This window comes from Anas platyrhynchos, chromosome 3, assembly GCF_047663525.1.
Source record: "Anas platyrhynchos isolate ZD024472 breed Pekin duck chromosome 3, IASCAAS_PekinDuck_T2T, whole genome shotgun sequence".
NCBI lineage: Eukaryota > Metazoa > Chordata > Aves > Anseriformes > Anatidae > Anas > Anas platyrhynchos.
The window spans coordinates 53,244,829-53,260,327 of NC_092589.1; the positions used below are offsets into that span (position 1 = coordinate 53,244,829).

A 15,499-nucleotide genomic window follows, 5' to 3' on the forward strand; every position below is an offset into this window, starting at 1 on the left:
ACAAGCAATTCAGCTGATACAGTTTGCTTATTTCTGTACTAATTTGCTGATGAGTCTTTAAACAAATAAAAAAATAAAAAGGTGCTGGTGGTTTCCAGAAGGAAACAGGTTAAAATAGCACCACATTCAGGATGAATCATTTGATAGTTGATAGTGATACTAAGGGTAAATTACTTCTCCTTGGTTACCTTTTCAAAAACAAGAGAACTCAGCAAGATCTGTTTAATTTCTGTTTAATTCTTGTACTTCTGAGAAGAACCTAACCTAGAGTGTAGGGCCACATAGAGTGCAGAGATTCTGTAAATCCCACTTGAGTATTAGACCTAATTATCCATCAGTGCTAAAAGGAATGGTATAAAAAACATTTCTTAAAAAAGGCAAGCAAACAAACATATTCAGAGCAAAGTGTTCTAGGTGATCATTTTATAATGTGCTAAATAATTTTTAAAACATGTCATACAGACATACTCAAACTTTGGTAAAATGCCAAAAACTTTCAGGATCAACCTTAACATTTGAATTATACCCTAAAGAAGTCAGTGGAATAATGCAGAGATTAGCAGCTTTACAGCTTACTGAAAATTGAACGTCCCAGCAGAACACAGTTTAAATGTTTGTAATCATAAATCATCTGTATAATAGCATTATGGGACCACATTTGGTAATTAAGGGTTAATTCAACAACAGTTTTCTTGTTCACTAGAACAGAGGCCCTTTAAAGTTGTTGTTTTTTTTTCCTCCTTACTATTGTCTGTGTTAACTCAAATAAGAAGAAACAGCCCAGAGCCTTCAGTCCACAGCAGGACTTATATTAACAATGACTTCCCTGACTTGATTTATGTTGTGCTTGAGCCCTGAGAAATATACCTGCAGCTGTTTCCAAGAGCTTGGAGTCTCTCCACAACTCCTACTAGTAACCTTATGGGTTCACAGCATTGGTTCATAAACGCTAGCTGCTTCTTTTAAAGCTCACAGATGCAGGGCTGCGCCCGTAGGACAGGGTTGCTTTAGTGATTAAAGCCATCAGGCCCTGACGTGGACCTGAAGATGCCTTCTAGCAGAGAGCACAGCCGCATGTTAGGAGAAATATGCCAAATTACTTTTTCTGCTAGTCAGGATAGGTCTGTGAGGAGCCCTTTAATGAGACCCATGGAGAATCTCTCTTTCATGGTAGTTGATCAGGACTTTAAGACTTTGAAAACATGTCTAGTGTTTCAAGGAATTAACAAGGAGCTACACCAGCCTAAAAAACAGGCCAGGGGGAGGTTCACCCAAGTCAGTTCCTTACTGACTTGGGAGGTTCACCCAAGTATTCACTACCAAGGAAGGTGAATGCTGTGAACCCCACTGCTGTGAACCACAACAGTTGCCTTGACTTGACACCCCATGCACCATAGCTGGTCGAGGCTTAGATGCGCGCTACTTGAACAGCCATAAGCCCTTTAACAACACAGACAACCCTCAGAACAGCAGCTCTGCATTTGCCGGGAAGCTTAACCTGGAGTTTTCACAAGTTCCTGTGTCTTTGAATGAGTAAAGTCAAACTAGCCATGTCCTTGATGTCGGGGTACAAGGCCATGACTCGGTTCACCTCAGCACAGGAGAACATGGTGCACAGCTCCCTGTGGATGCTGGCCGGCTGGGCGCAAGGAGGTCTCGCAGCGGGGGGCGGCCAGTAGCTGCAGTAAGCAGCATCAGGGTAAGTGTAGGCTTTCTGGAAGAAGCTGAGCCCACTGCTGGCGTCCAGCAGCAGGGACTGGCTGGGGAAGCAGCGGCGGGGCAGTGCAGAGCGCTCACCGTACCCCTGCAGCAGCCCAACTGGAGGCATGGTGGAGGGAGACAGGAGGTGCTGCTGCTGCTGTGCTTGTAGGGCCGGGCTGTGCTGAGGCCTGGCGGGGAGGCAGCGGCTGCTGGGTTCCTGTGGGCTCTCCTGGGGCCAGCGGTGCTCCAGGTGCCTCCAGACACAGTCCGAGGGGTGGTGGTGGTGGAGCAGGAAGGGGCCGTGCCTGAGGCCACAGCAGCCCCGCGGGCTGTCGGCCACCTCTCGGTCCTGGGGGGCGCGGGCTGGCCCGGCTCCACCAAACGCCTCCTCACTGATGGAGAGCGCCGACAGCTCCTCCACGAGGGCTCCTCCATCCCTCAGGGCCTCGGGCAGCCTCTGGTCCTGCTCCAGGGCAGGGTCGGGGCCGAGGGCCCAGGCGTCAGCCAGCCGCGGGCGGTAGCTGCCTGGGGACCAAGCCGTGTAGCAGCAGTGCCCCACACCGCTGTTGGCTCCCTGCAGCGTTTCTGTGCCGGTGGCAGGGGGCACGGGATCGCCGCCCATCCGGCACGGAGAGTGGGTGCATGGCTCCTCCTCCTTCCCCAGGCCGCCAGGCACCTTGATCTTGGCTCGGAGCTCATCAGCGACCGACAGCTGAGCTTGGTGTGGCCTCTCCGGGTGGTAGAACTTGCATTTATTGCCATAGGTGCATTTCTTACCTGAAAGAATTAAAAATATATATATCAAATAGGAGATTGTTACCAGTGCCAGCATCAATTCGCGTACCCAGGACTTCTCCCCAGCGCTACGCGGCCACAAGGCTGGGGCGAGCTCCAGAAGCACAGCGGGGAAGTGCCACTTTCACACATGCCACTTTTGACCCCCAGATTTACATGCTGCTGACCAAAATAGCAGGCTGCAGCAGCGGAAGGAAGTTTCTGCGTGAAGTCTGACGTTGGTCTGTGTTCTGGTTGCTGCACTCGAGGGGCTGGGAAACCTACTGCTACAGAAAGCAGCTTTGAAAAACGGTGTGCAGAGATCTACCTCCGAATTTCAGGAAAGCTGTCCTGCAGTGGGAGCACCACATGCCTGAGCAGCCTCATCCCCATCTTCTACCACACTGAGGGTGAAGTAGGGAGTGCAGGCACCCCCCACAGCAAGGGAGCAAGGCCCTGGAGAAGCATAAAGGAACCCACCGTAGGGGCAAGGTTGCCACGTTGGTTCAGGAAGCACGGGCTTTTTGCTGAGGAAATTATTAAGGGTGGGTCCGTGCCGGCCTAGGGGGTCATCAGGAGGCATAAACCTGAAAAAGGAGAAGTCACAGGAATAGCAGAAGTAATCTGAATGCTGCCACAGCTTGCTGCACAAGCTTGGGGCAGGACAAGCTTGTGATGCTTTCACAGCCTGGCCTCCAGGAGCTGCATTATCCCTCCTGCTTGCCGAGCCAACAGTGCTTCACCTCCACATTAGCCGCTGTTTTCATTTCCTAATAACTTCAAACAACTGGGAAGACGCTGGGGCTTGGCACAGCCCTGGCCTGGCAGCAGCCCCAGATGTCACAGTATCACTTCCTTTTTCTTCCAAAACAGCAGCAAATGCCTCTGTAGTCCCTCCACCCAGCTCCTTTCCACAACAAATCCACTTTTTTTTTTTTCTTTTAAAAAAAAAAAAAAGGAGAACGGGGTCTGAAGCCACTCCTTAATTGGGAGCTACAGTTCATAGTACCCATCCGGTGCAACGAACATGCCCAGTGATTTTGAGGGTTCAGGAAAGCCTTGGTGCTAACAAGGCCTGCAAAGTGCTCAGACAAACCGTTTACTCATCTATGCCAGCACCTGAATGCAATGCTTCAGGGAGAAAACCAATTCATATAACTCTGATCTGAATGAACCCTCACTCCACCACACTTCCCACTGCACAAAGCAGGTCGGGAGCAAGGGGGAGGCAAGGAGATTGTTTACCCACAGGATGGGACTGAAACCTCCACCTTCAGGCTGCTGTTTTATTTAAGAGACTCCCAAAACTGTGTACAAAGTTTGTACAAACTGTGCAAACCAAGGAGCACACAGCTCAGTCTCATGAACACAGCACCGGTGTGTCAACCAAGACTTTCCCCAGCAAGGATACTCAAGGGGCCAGAGACCAGTTTCTCCCTTCTCTTCTATCAGAAAGTTACAATCATAAAAGCACAGGAAGAAGTACTTTCCTGCCCTGTAGGGGTATCAAAAAAAAAAAAAAAAAAAAAAAAACAAACGTAGCCAGCCTCCCCTCTCTGATTTAATTCAGTTACACTGCTAGGAAATAGAACTGAACACATTCTAGGTGTTGGGTGAACGCCCCAATTTGGATTGGCGAGAAGCAAAGCTGGTCATTAATATTGCCATTTACATAGAGAAGTTCACTGAGGAGTGACATGGGGTTTTACAACCAAAGCTGAGGGAGCAGGAACTAAGGAAATGAGATAAGAAAAGTTGTGATAAATTCCTTTCCCAACAGGGTTCACATACACCAGTGCTAGCCAGAGGTGCAGCAATGTTTGAGCTGTCTTGGCCCATAATGTTTAAATTACAGATTGTTCAACAACAAACAGCAATGTTCCCTTACCTGTTACTGACAAACGAGTACATGAGCAGCCGCTGCTCGATAAACCACTTCCACTCTGGGTTTTCATTCTGGAGATCCCGATAGTGGTCGTTGGAGACAATGACTCCGTCTTTCTCATAAGCAACTTTCACGATGTAGCGATCATCGTAGCAAACCACCCTCTTGCCTTTCACCTTCCGAGAGGGGGTGTACACAAGGATCGACTGCTTCTCAAGCTCTTCGAGAATGTGCTGATCTGGTGGGGTAGTTGGCAGAAAGAGAAGGGGGAAAAAGGAATAAAAAATAAATAAATCAATTAATGGTGACCTGATATCAGTCATGCTAGAAACCTACAGGAATCTAGAGATGTTTCAGCACTGCAGGCAACCTGAAACGGTGTGATTTTAGGTGCAGTGGTACCTAGTGGTTGTTTGGCAGTTTACAAAATTAAGTATTTTATAAAAGCATTAGCTCATAAAATTTGAGGTGCCTTTTATTGATTTTTATGTCTTAACCATTAAAGGATGCTGAACCCCTGTAGTTCCCTTTTTACCCCAGTAGATGCTAGGAAGCTCATAACCAGCCCCAGTGTGAGTATCACTGGGAGATAAGATGTGCCTGATAAAATCAATAAATTCTCTGCCACTGAGCACACTGACTTCTTGCCATTCCTGCCTTGCAGAGAGGTGGGCTGCTAGCCTTCTCAGCTGTAGACATCAAGCTGCAGGCACACATCTTGCTGATCTATTTCTGTACAGTCTACATCTCCATCACAGACCTCAGCTGATGCACTTTCTTCTCCTGGTTGAGGAACCCGTGCAGCCCCTGTGTCAGGGTAAGAGGCTAACTGATAGACTGAGAGCAGTTGTGCAACACTGAACGCGTTTTGGACATTGACACTTCTGGATAACGCATGAAACATATCTGTTCAGAAACAATCTCACTGCTTACTGGCTGGCGTACAAGCTCTGCAGTCCTGTTGTGAGCTAACAAATTCATTATTCTTTAACTCAGCTGGCAGAAACTGGTGCTTTCGAAGCAGAAGGCTTCTAAGCACTGTAACAAAGCCCAGTCTGCAGTTTTACTTGCCAGCCAGGAGCATGTGGCAATAAATTGGTGACTAATGGAGATGGAGACCTTAGACACTGTTTGCACTGTGTGTTTACAGGGCAAAACCATACTGGATTCTTCACACCTCTGCCTCCAATCTGCACTTACTCATTGCCAAATTACACTTGGGATAGTGGCCTACCTGCAATGGGACTGTCTTGTCGAGGGGGCTCCTTTCTCCAGAGCGGGACAAAAACCTTGATGTAGGTGTGCCCCCTCTCTCGGAACCAGTCCACCGCCAGGCGGATCCCCCAGCAGGAAAAGACCTCTTTGTTCCCATGGCTTAAAAAGAAAATGAAATCGGAGGAGGATGGTGAGGCAAAGTTTTCAGGAAGCATACAGAGGTCTCTAACTGAATCAGTAACAAAAAGCAAAACACACAGCTTTTGTGTCGTTCACCAGTTTCCAAGAAAATAACCCTCCAGTCCTGAGCAAGCTATCCCGGTTGGACAGATCCAAATACCTCCTCCAGCAGGACTGCTTGTTATATGAAGAAGTTTGGATGCTTTAAGACAGAGATATTCCATCCCAGATTTCTATGACTTGCCTGCTAACCGAATCTGTTGCTTTCAGCTGTATCTAGATGGGCTTGGACTTGTATCTAGACGGACTTTAGGACTAAAGTACCACCAAGACCTTGACTTAAGCTGTGTCAGACCTTTCACATGCCTTCTCTGATAATGGTTTGAGGATGGAGTTTCTTCCAGCATGTGCAGAAACCCGTGAGACTCTCTTGCATTAAACAAAATGTGGGGATTTCCTTCTGCGGTAACAGTGACACACAGACTTTCATGTGGCTGCAAGTGTGATTGCAGGTCATTCTGCTGCTGGCCTCTTCTGGAAACAGGAGTCAAAATACAGAGAAAGAAAAACTGCAAGAGGCAGGATCAGAAATATTGGGAATCTTACCGAGGACACCCAAAAAGGGACAAGCCCTCAGCTGGGATGGCCAAGGATGCCTCTGGCCCATCTTTATCTTGCCCAAGTTGGTAGATTTTGTCTTCATTGCACAAAGAGGTAGGAAACCCCCAGGATGTGCACTGTAGCAGATGCAGGCAAAGTGGGTTCTGGAGAGTTACCCGTGTTCAGAACAAGACACAGAAAGCATGCCCAGGGAAAATAGATAGGGGTCATATCCTTCCTAAGTCTCTTTCCCCTTTGGAAAGTTCATACTATGTGTCTGTTATCTAAAATTTGACTATAGTTCAGTGCACGTGTAAAGGAAGGCAATTTGTTGATTGTTTCTGCACAAGGGAACAAAAAAAAACTCTTCACAAAGGTCCTGAAATGGATAGACACCCCAGCAGTATCTACAGAAACCTCATCCTTGTACTTTGAGCTTTCTGGATAACATCACCACAATCTCACTCCTGCTTTCCCCTCTGTGAAACATGGACGTAAATGACTCTCACACTCTGTTACTACACCTACCTGCAGTGATTGACCAGCTGAAGAAGATGCCACAGTCCTAGAAGCCTTTTTCCTCCCCAGCCCCCAGAAATTCAAGTCCAGATTCTGCTTATATCAGCCTTATAGCCATGTTTTATATATAATGGAAGTTACACTACTGAAATAGTGACCACAAATCAGAAATGGTACAGCTGGGAGGATAAAATCTGGTTGTCTTTTAATAGAAATCCAGGCAATGGAAATTCTTACAAAAAAGAAAAAGAAAAAGAAAAAGAAAAAGAAAAAGAAAAAGAAAAAGAAAAAGAAAAAGAAAAAGAAAAAGAAAAAGAAAAAGAAAAAGAAAAAGAAAAAGAGCCTATACTGTGAGCTGAAGTGCTCAACGTGTATAATCTCTACTCTAGAACAACAAGTTTGGTTTGGTTTTCATGGTTAGGGTCTGCCAAGAACAGACTGAAAGTCACTTGGGCAGGTGAATTAGAAGTTCAGGTGACTTTCTAATGACTGCCTTGAAGCATCAAGATCCAGCACTGCTTACCTCTGATAACCAAGTACAGCCTAAGGAAGGGAATTTAAGAACCTAATGCCAGACTCAGCTGAAGGCAAGGTTACTTGCCATTCAGTCTGTGGATAGGCTGCCTGGTGACTGCCAAATCTTCCAATTGCTTTATTACCTCAGGGCACATCAATCTTTTTCAAAACCTTGCACCCCACAACAGGCCCTTGGTGCCATCTCAGAAGTGCTCCAGAAGCACCAGTCCCAAGATGGCAATACAAATGCTCGAGATGCTTTTCTCCACAGAGGCAAGTCCTTCTCCAAGCCTCAACATTTAATAGCTCCATCCCTAAGCTGCTGCTTCTCCTGCACTTTTACTGGTGATGGTGTTGGTGATGATGTTCTTCCAGCAAGCAAACCTAACATCGCTTTTCCCTGACTATGCTGTAAATGGCCCTTCTTCTGACAGCAGCAGACCAGAAAAATTGAAACGGGGCTACCACTCACCAAGCCCATCCCATTATCCAAAGGCAAATGTCATCCAGCTCCACTTTGGAAAGACATCCAGGACAGGAAAGCAGCTCCCTCCAGGCTGCATCAGGTCAGTATGAGCTGACAAGCTGTGGAGTCTTCTCCACTCTGCCAAGTAGCCCTTAACTTTATCGAGGCAGAGTCGGGGGATGTCTGAGAGGAGCTGCAAAACCTTCGCCTTTTTGAAACTGGGAACTACTGCACATTCCTCTAATTCCTTTTCCGTGAAAGAAAAGGAATCCATGGCAAAACACCAGCATTCAGGAATCTAGGCAGGCAAACAGCTCTCTGCCTTGCATCTTGGAAGCTATTCTTAAAAAGAGTTAAGTTTCACATGCTGGAAGCATGGGTGGCTTTTGGAAAACCATTTTGGTGGGCATGTGGTCAATGTGGCAAGGCTGCAGCTGCTGCTGCCTTACAGACAGTGCTGTTCCCTGCTCTGTCCCCTTCTGCCCGCTCCAAAAACCCCGGGACATCAGCAAGGACATGGCTGTGCCGGCAGAACCGAGCCGGCCATAGGTATCCCTGCTCCTAAAATGACAACAGGGTGGGTGCCCTGCTCAGCTGCTCCGCCTCAGCTGGTGCTCATTTATTTCACACAGAGACAGAAGGACCCCTAAGGAGGGTGTAGGGTGAAAATGCAAACAGACCGGAGACCCTAGGACAGCTGTTGGGTATTCCTCCCTACTTGTGGGCTTCCCCGAGGATCCCCTTGCTTTCGGGAGGGATTTCTCCCTTCATCCAGAAGATGGCACAACTTGCTTAGCCTCCAGAACCACCTGCTGTGCATGTGTCCCTTTTGCCCTCTAACCAGGGGGGCTGTGGTCTCACCTCACCTCACGCCGGGGTGACCAGAGCAGGAAGCCCTCCTCTGCTCTGCTCCGAGGTGTATGGACAGGCTTGGCCCCACAGAGAGGAAAGGGAGGCCGAGGGGAAGGGGTGGTGGATGGCCAGGGCATCCCGGGGCCTCTGACAGCTCACACTGCTCAGAGGAATGAACAGAGGCCAACACGGTGCTGCCCCTGGACTGCCCATCCACAGGGAAATGCCAGCCTCTGCAGCACTGAGGGTGCTTTTACGGTGTCAGGACGCTACCTAGGAAATATAACTGGCCAGCATGGGCTGCTATCACGTTTCCCAGAAACAGAATGAATTAAGGAAGAAATAAGATTATTTAATACAAAAGTCAATTATCATTTTCCTGCTATTTCTACAAAATGTGGCCAAACCAAAACTAAATTTTATATATATATATATAAAATCAAGCCAGAAACTTTGTTGGTATTTAGTTGTAAGTGAAGACAATACAGCTTTGATGCTTTGATTTCATTAGGGACCACAGCCACCTGTCTTCAATTTTCCCTCTACTTCCTAAGTAAGTGGGGCTGTTCTGTCCTCCTAGAAATCCTAGGTACTCATCCGGAAAGGTAGGGAAACATGGGTGGGGAGCTAAAGGGGAAAGAGCTGCTGAATCACGCTGACATTACCTTATAAAAGGTCAAAATGCGGAGAAAGCCAGTGACTACGTTAGGTGTATGTATCTATGGGCTTAGAGACAGAAGGTGCCTCAGCCAAAGCAGAGGAATAAGCAGTGCTTCATGTATTATACGCCAAATACTTTAATGCACCCCTCACCTGGAAAAAACACGCTTCAAGCCAGCAGCTTTACAATTCAAAAGCCACCGAGGAAGGGAGATCCCCTTCAATAAGCACGGCTTACCTCATCGCGACATTGCTGCCATCGATCACAATGGGTCTCAAGTGACTGGAGGAATCACTTTCGTCTCCCCCAAGCCACTGTGACACCGGAGAAGTGCTGCAGGACCCCCGGGCAATGAGCTTTGGCGGGGCGGGCTGAGCCTGGCTCTCCAGAGCCTGGGGTTTGCTCCCCATCCGAATCAGCTCTTTCAGCACATCGTCCTCCAGGGCCTCTTGGCCCAGGTTCTCCAGCACTTTGCAGATGTCCTGCTTGCTGTAGCCCAGCTTGCAGAAGAAGTCCAGCTTGCTGTGGTGCACCTCCATCCCCGCTGCAGGAGCTCCCCTGGAGCGTGGTGGCGGTGGGTTGCTAGAAGCGGCCAGTGCCATCCCAGCGGGCATCCACGCTCCTCCCGAACGCAGCGCTGCCGTCCTCCCGGCCTCGTCCCACAGGCATCAGCTTCAGGTGGGAGAAAGATCAGAAATAACAAAGCACAATCATTAAGGAGGAAGGCACAAGCTCAGCAGGGTGCCTAGCTGCTTAGCTGTCCCCTCTGCAGGAGCCGTCCCAGGCTTCTCTCAGCGTTTAAGCATTTTTCTGTCCCGCTCCTATTTATGCAGCGGCGACGTGTTCCACGCAACGTGGGTCGGCCCCCAGGCGTTATGTCAGACAGGTGTCATCCTGCTGCACGAGCCTGTCGCACACGGTCACCCTGCATGCGTGAAGTTTGTTCTTCGGACTTATCTGACAGGATATGATATAAAAGGCAGTGCACCCGGGGATTTTCAATGTGCTCAGTGTGGTTAACGAGCCGCAGATAAAAATCTAGCGAATGCTGTTGGATGGTCTCGGATGCCATGGCAACTTGACATGCACAGCAAATCTCACCCAGCGATTTAAGGAAACACATTATTTGCAAAGTAACCGGGAACTCTGCACTTCTCCATAGGGCTGTGTTTCCTAGTATATACCCGAGCGCATGCAGACAGCCCTCCTGAAAGCCCATCACTCATCCGCTCCGGTGATGCCTGAGCTAACATTTTCCTGTTGTTTTCTATTTCAGCGAGGGTTTTCACATTCGGAGAAGCGGCTTGTTTTTTGAAAGCTGTCATCAGCGGTGGTTGGAAGCAATCTGAAAAGTGGTTTCAATTTCACTTAGATTTATTGTCGAGAGAAGCAGCTAATTCAGAAATGAGTGTGCCGATGCAGCAGAAAGCTGCCTCCAGCTTCTCCAGAACTTCGCTGTTTACATTTCTGCACTGCCCCGTAAACGAAAGCGACAGGCAGCATAAGCAGCTGTGGCCAGAAGGACTTCAACTTAGTGAGCAAAGCGAGACAAGGGCACACGTGGGGACTACTCAAACACCAGGCCAAATGCTCTCAGCTATGTTTGGCACGCTTGTGCTGACGCTTCCCTCATCACATCGCTGTGGTTGTTGGTGATACCAGAATCACAGCCGGTTCCCCCACCCATGTGTAGGACATGAGTGCGGCCGTCTCCCTTTCCCTGCAGCTCTCTCAGCATCGTCACTGATGGGAGAACACGTGCGGGCTGCTCACGTTAAGATGCAAAGTGCACGGGGGTGAAAATGCAGCACACTGGAGCTGTGAGCAAGGCGTTCAGCCTGGGAAGGAGGCAGCTCCAGGGCCACTGCAGCCCATCAGCAGTTTGCTCTGTGATGGTACAAGCCAAGGATAACAGCCTCGTCGTGGCCAGCAAATGGCCCAGCACTATCCAACCAAACAACCACCTTCTGGGCTGGATGTAGCACCCCCATCCACTCCCCTTCCCAGCCCGATCTGGCCCCTCCGGGAACTCAGAAGCTGAAATCCTCTGGAGGAGGAGATGGAGCCACCAGGAAGGCGCCGATGGGAGGGGAGTGTGACGGCAGCTCCTCCCGAGGGCACTGAAAGCCCTTCCCAGGGTGGTGGAAGAGAAATCTGCACTGAGCTCAGTTAATTTAAAACTGATTAGTATTTGTTCAGCCAGGAACAGGAAAACCTGATAATTAGTTGGTAACCATACCTCATACAACTTTGACCTTTACATCCCTACGTAGCGTTTTAACTGTCAGGTAGTTTTCTGCAGAAGAAGTCCTGAGCTATTCAAGTGATGAACAGCATCAGCAAAACAGAAAATACCTTGATCGTGTCACATGCATGAGGGGAAAGCAGTTAGCACATGTACTTTCCCATCTAAACAATAGGAAGCATTTATTTTAGCTGGCGGACTTGACAGGCTTTCCTTACAGTGCACTTCAGAAATGTGGCACACTTTACCTCTAATCCATGTTTTCGATTCCTGTCCTGAAGATGAAAATGAATTTCCCTGCTTTTTCAGTACTGAGATGAGTTCTCAGCCTTGAAATAACTGCTCACTGAGCTGAAGTACAGAGACACAACTTTGTGCCTGAAAATAGCCCAGGCCGTCAGGGCTGGCTGGGCAGCGTACCGAGCCCTGCTTTCAGGTGCGCAGCCAGCGGCTCTGAGCACGCTGTCAAGCTGACACGTGCTCCCCTGTTTGTTTTGATGCCTGGATTATCTGAATAATTTATCATAAATGAAAAACTGAAATTATCGTCTGCCCTCAGGTCAAAAAGAAAATAGTTAAGGCATATTTTAATGGCCATGGCTGGTATTTTTTAACGCTGTGTTTCCATGCACCCTGCTGGGTACCGTTGGCACCAGCGCTATTTCCCACGTTAGCATCACGTCGTGTCCTGCGTGTTGGTCCTGGATCTCACCAGGAAGGAGGCACGACTTCCCCGGGCAGCTCTGCAGCTGCAGCAGGGGCAGTGACCACGGCTGCCTCCCGCACACACCGCGCAGCCCCACGCTCACGAAGGCTGCTCACCAGCACGGCCCTCCTGCCCGCACCGGGTTTTCTGCAGAGGTAACCACTGCGCTCCTGCTACTGCCTGGCCAGATGCTGAAGGTGAGTAATAGCACGACTGAAGGGGTTTCACCACAGAATCAGTGCATTTGAAGCCCTGAGATGAAAGTCTCGGTCACGGCTCATGCTGCGCCCTCGGTCACCCTCCGAAAGGGAGACCTGGCGGACAATAAAATCTCCAGCTTACACTTGGGTAAGCAATCAGGAGCGTGCCCAAGTCCAAGAGGCCAGCTGGCTGCCACAGCCAGTGCAAAAAGATATGATGAGAAGGAGCCCTGCACCGCAGAGCCCAGCTTTCCCTATCGCACAAACAGGTTGTAAAATCCGATTTATGAACTTTCCGACCTTCATTTCCAAGCTGCTTAGATTTCCTCCTGCCACCTTCCCCAGCCCTCTGCAGCCCCCGTTGGGAAGCTGCTCTTGTTTTTCCCTCTGCCTATAACCACTCTTCTCACTTCCAGGCTAAATTTACCCAGGGGTGCTCCTCTCCTGCGGTGGGGTTGTGCCCCGCTCACACGCAGGCTGGGCTGCCTCCTCTTCCCCCTCGGTCCCCGAGAGTCACCCTGCAAAGTGCCTGCACCAGCCAGCTCCTTGGGCACTGCCCTGAGCTTTTTCTTCTCTGAACAAAGTGGGTTGCTCAACTTTCAGATAAACAAGTATTTTCTACTTTCACAAATCAGAGATGCACATAAACTCTCAGCAACACGACTAGATGACTGCAGGAAGACTTGCCTTTTTCTTCCCCACCCTCTCTACCAGGTTTGCCAAACATAACAGCAGCAGCCACCCCCGGGAGCTGTACTCACTGCTGGTCCCACTCGCTCTGCACGTTACCTGTCCGAGCCCCAGCGTTATCGTCCCACCATCGGCAAGCCAGAAGCTGTTTTCAGGGGAACACTGAGCCCACAAGGAAGTCAGCCAGTATTTAGAGCCTTTATGGCAAGGCTGATGTCAACTGAAAGCAAACAAGTGCAGTGAGCAGGTTGGAGCTCATTCTGTAGGAAGGTTTACTTCCTCATTTGGCTAGCTGATCCTTCATTTAACTGCACAGGTTGATAAACTTTCACTTCATTTTTTTCAAAAGGAAAAAAAAAAACAACCAGAGGTTCCCAACAACATATCTCTGTTCTGAGTCACAGGCAAAGATTAGTCAAGCCCTCACTGGCAGGGATCCAGAGCACCCCAGCAGCCAGAACACGGCCCATGGATTAATTCTGGGTTACATGGGCAGTTTTCCATCAAGGATGCTTGACCAAGTCACCTCGACCTCCTCCCCTGATATCTAGCAAATCCCTGACCTCCAGAGACATCAGGGAAAAGAAATTGGTGTTTTTAGTAGCGCCTGGCACTGCAAAGCCTCATTCCAACACATCCACATCTGAGAGAGCTTCTTGTGATGCTACAGTAAAATAGATTTCAAAAAATAAATAAATAAAGCAGCCTGTCCAACCCAGCCCAGCTCACTGGTGCCTGAACTAAGAGCCAGCTGTGGTGGCAGGCAGTGTGTCCGCAGCCAGGACTGCCAGCCAGGCACTTCCCAGCAGGAACCTGGGGTTTTTCTCCCGCTGGCTCCTCAGCTCGCTGCAGGCAAGCCTGCCGAGACCCGCAGGGAGGCAGAGGGAGGGCGCAGGAGGCGAGGTGGGGATAACCCTGGGACACCTTCGTGGCCACAGACAGCTCTGTGGGGTCCCCGCTCCCTGCCCACTGGCTGTGGGGCAGGAGGCAGGGTGGCGGAAAGCTCCGTGCCGGCACAGCGCTTGGCCACCCACAGCCAAGGAGTGGGTGGCTGCGGGTCAGCCTTAGCAAGTGTCAGCAGGCCATGCGAAATAAAGGACTGGTTTTGACCCTAAAATGGTCTCAAAACCCTTTTGCTCACCAGCTCAGATAAACATTTGAGAGCCCCAGGCGGTGGATTCGTAGACATTTCCTCTCCCTGCTGCTTCCTTGTGCTGACGAGCACACCAAATTCTCCCGGTGCAAAGATTTATTGCTTCTTGATGGTGTTGTTACGTTCAATAGGGAAACGGATCCAGTGGGAGAGGCTTTCTGCAGGGAGGACCCATTCATGGATGTTCCTGTGCCGAGCTGACATCTGAGGATTTACTGCCCTGCGAAACAACTGGGCTCTCACCAGCAAGAATTATTACCAGCCTCCGAGCCAAACAGCCTGGCTGTGCCCAGGGAGGACCGAGCACGCCACCTCAGCAGGCCGCCCGTGCAGTGCCACTGTCCCCCTGGTGTCAGGCACTGTGTCATCCCAGCACGGAAAAATGTTCTCTTGAACCTCGTAGCGGGCAGCGTCACAGCTGGCTTGGTCTCCACGCCCCAGTGGGTTATGAGCTTTGCACCAGGGAACACGCACTCATTGCATGAGCAGCACGGAAAAGCGTTCCTGCCTTCCTCACCTTCACTCGCTTTCTGGGAAAATGAAACAAATCGACGTGGCTGTAGCATCACAGTGACAATTCCTTAGTCCCCAACCAGTCGGGGTAAAGCAAGAGCTTAATCAAACGCAGCCCTACTGCCAGGAGTGTTTTACGTAGCTCCTGGAACCAGCACCCCCCCACCCTGCCTCAGGCAGGAGGACACCCCTGGGGCAGATCCTCACCCCATGCTACAACCCGTACCTTGGTTAACCCTCACTAAGCAGTCCTCACCATACAGTCCAAGCTACGCTCCTGATTTTTAATATGTTTCTTTGTGCTCTGTTAGGCAAAGTCTGGACATTTTCTGCCAGTGAAATTCTCACTGCTGGAGGCACTGGAAACACTGATGTTGTTGACAACCCAATAGTCAGGTAGGTGAAGAGGCAGTATCCTTACAAGAGGTGTTTCTACACGCTTGCCAAAAAGACCACCTTCCCCTCGCCCCAAAACATACAGCAGTCGTGAGCTCTGCATCTGTCCACAGAAGAGAGCGAAGAAGAGAGACGTGTGTCTGAACAGCGCGGCCAGCGGGCAGGTTGTTGCTTCTTGGAAAATTTCAATCCCATCTCCAGATCTGACACAGCAGGAACCCAGCTTG

At 49.7% G+C, this 15,499-nt stretch overlaps 1 protein-coding gene across 2 annotated transcripts; it reads right to left on the reverse strand.

Moving 5' to 3' along the window:
- Nucleotides 1-217: 217 nt before the first annotated feature.
- Nucleotides 218-14,550, reverse strand: ZC3H12D (zinc finger CCCH-type containing 12D). Of its 2 annotated transcripts, none has more exons than XM_038175852.2 (6): nucleotides 14,352-14,550; nucleotides 9,607-10,041; nucleotides 5,595-5,734; nucleotides 4,364-4,598; nucleotides 2,956-3,062; nucleotides 218-2,478 (listed from the first exon to the last, which is right to left on the reverse strand). In XM_038175852.2, exons 2-6 carry the CDS (start codon nucleotides 9,981-9,983, stop codon nucleotides 1,508-1,510), a joined length of 1,830 nt encoding a protein of 609 aa, XP_038031780.2. In that variant the 5' UTR covers nucleotides 9,984-10,041; nucleotides 14,352-14,550; the 3' UTR covers nucleotides 218-1,507. The 2 variants fall into 2 exon arrangements, with proteins under 2 accessions (XP_038031780.2, XP_005008947.6); XM_005008890.6 differs by lacking the exon at nucleotides 14,352-14,550 and adding an exon at nucleotides 13,310-13,489.
- Nucleotides 14,551-15,499: the final 949 nt, after the last annotated feature.

What these genes read in the sequence shown, in the direction of transcription:
- ZC3H12D (XM_038175852.2), bottom strand. Translation starts at nt 9,983, where the DNA reads ATGCCCGCTGGGATGGCACTGGCCGCTTCTAGCAACCCACCGCCACCA. An exon ending in GGCAGCAATGTCGCGATGAG is followed by an intron (nt 5,735 to 9,606) that starts GTAAGCCGTGCT and finishes TTTCTTTTTAAG; the next exon opens with CCATGGGAACAAAGAGGTCT. An exon ending in ACAAGACAGTCCCATTGCAG is followed by an intron (nt 4,599 to 5,594) that starts GTAGGCCACTAT and finishes CTACCCCACCAG; the next exon opens with ATCAGCACATTCTCGAAGAG.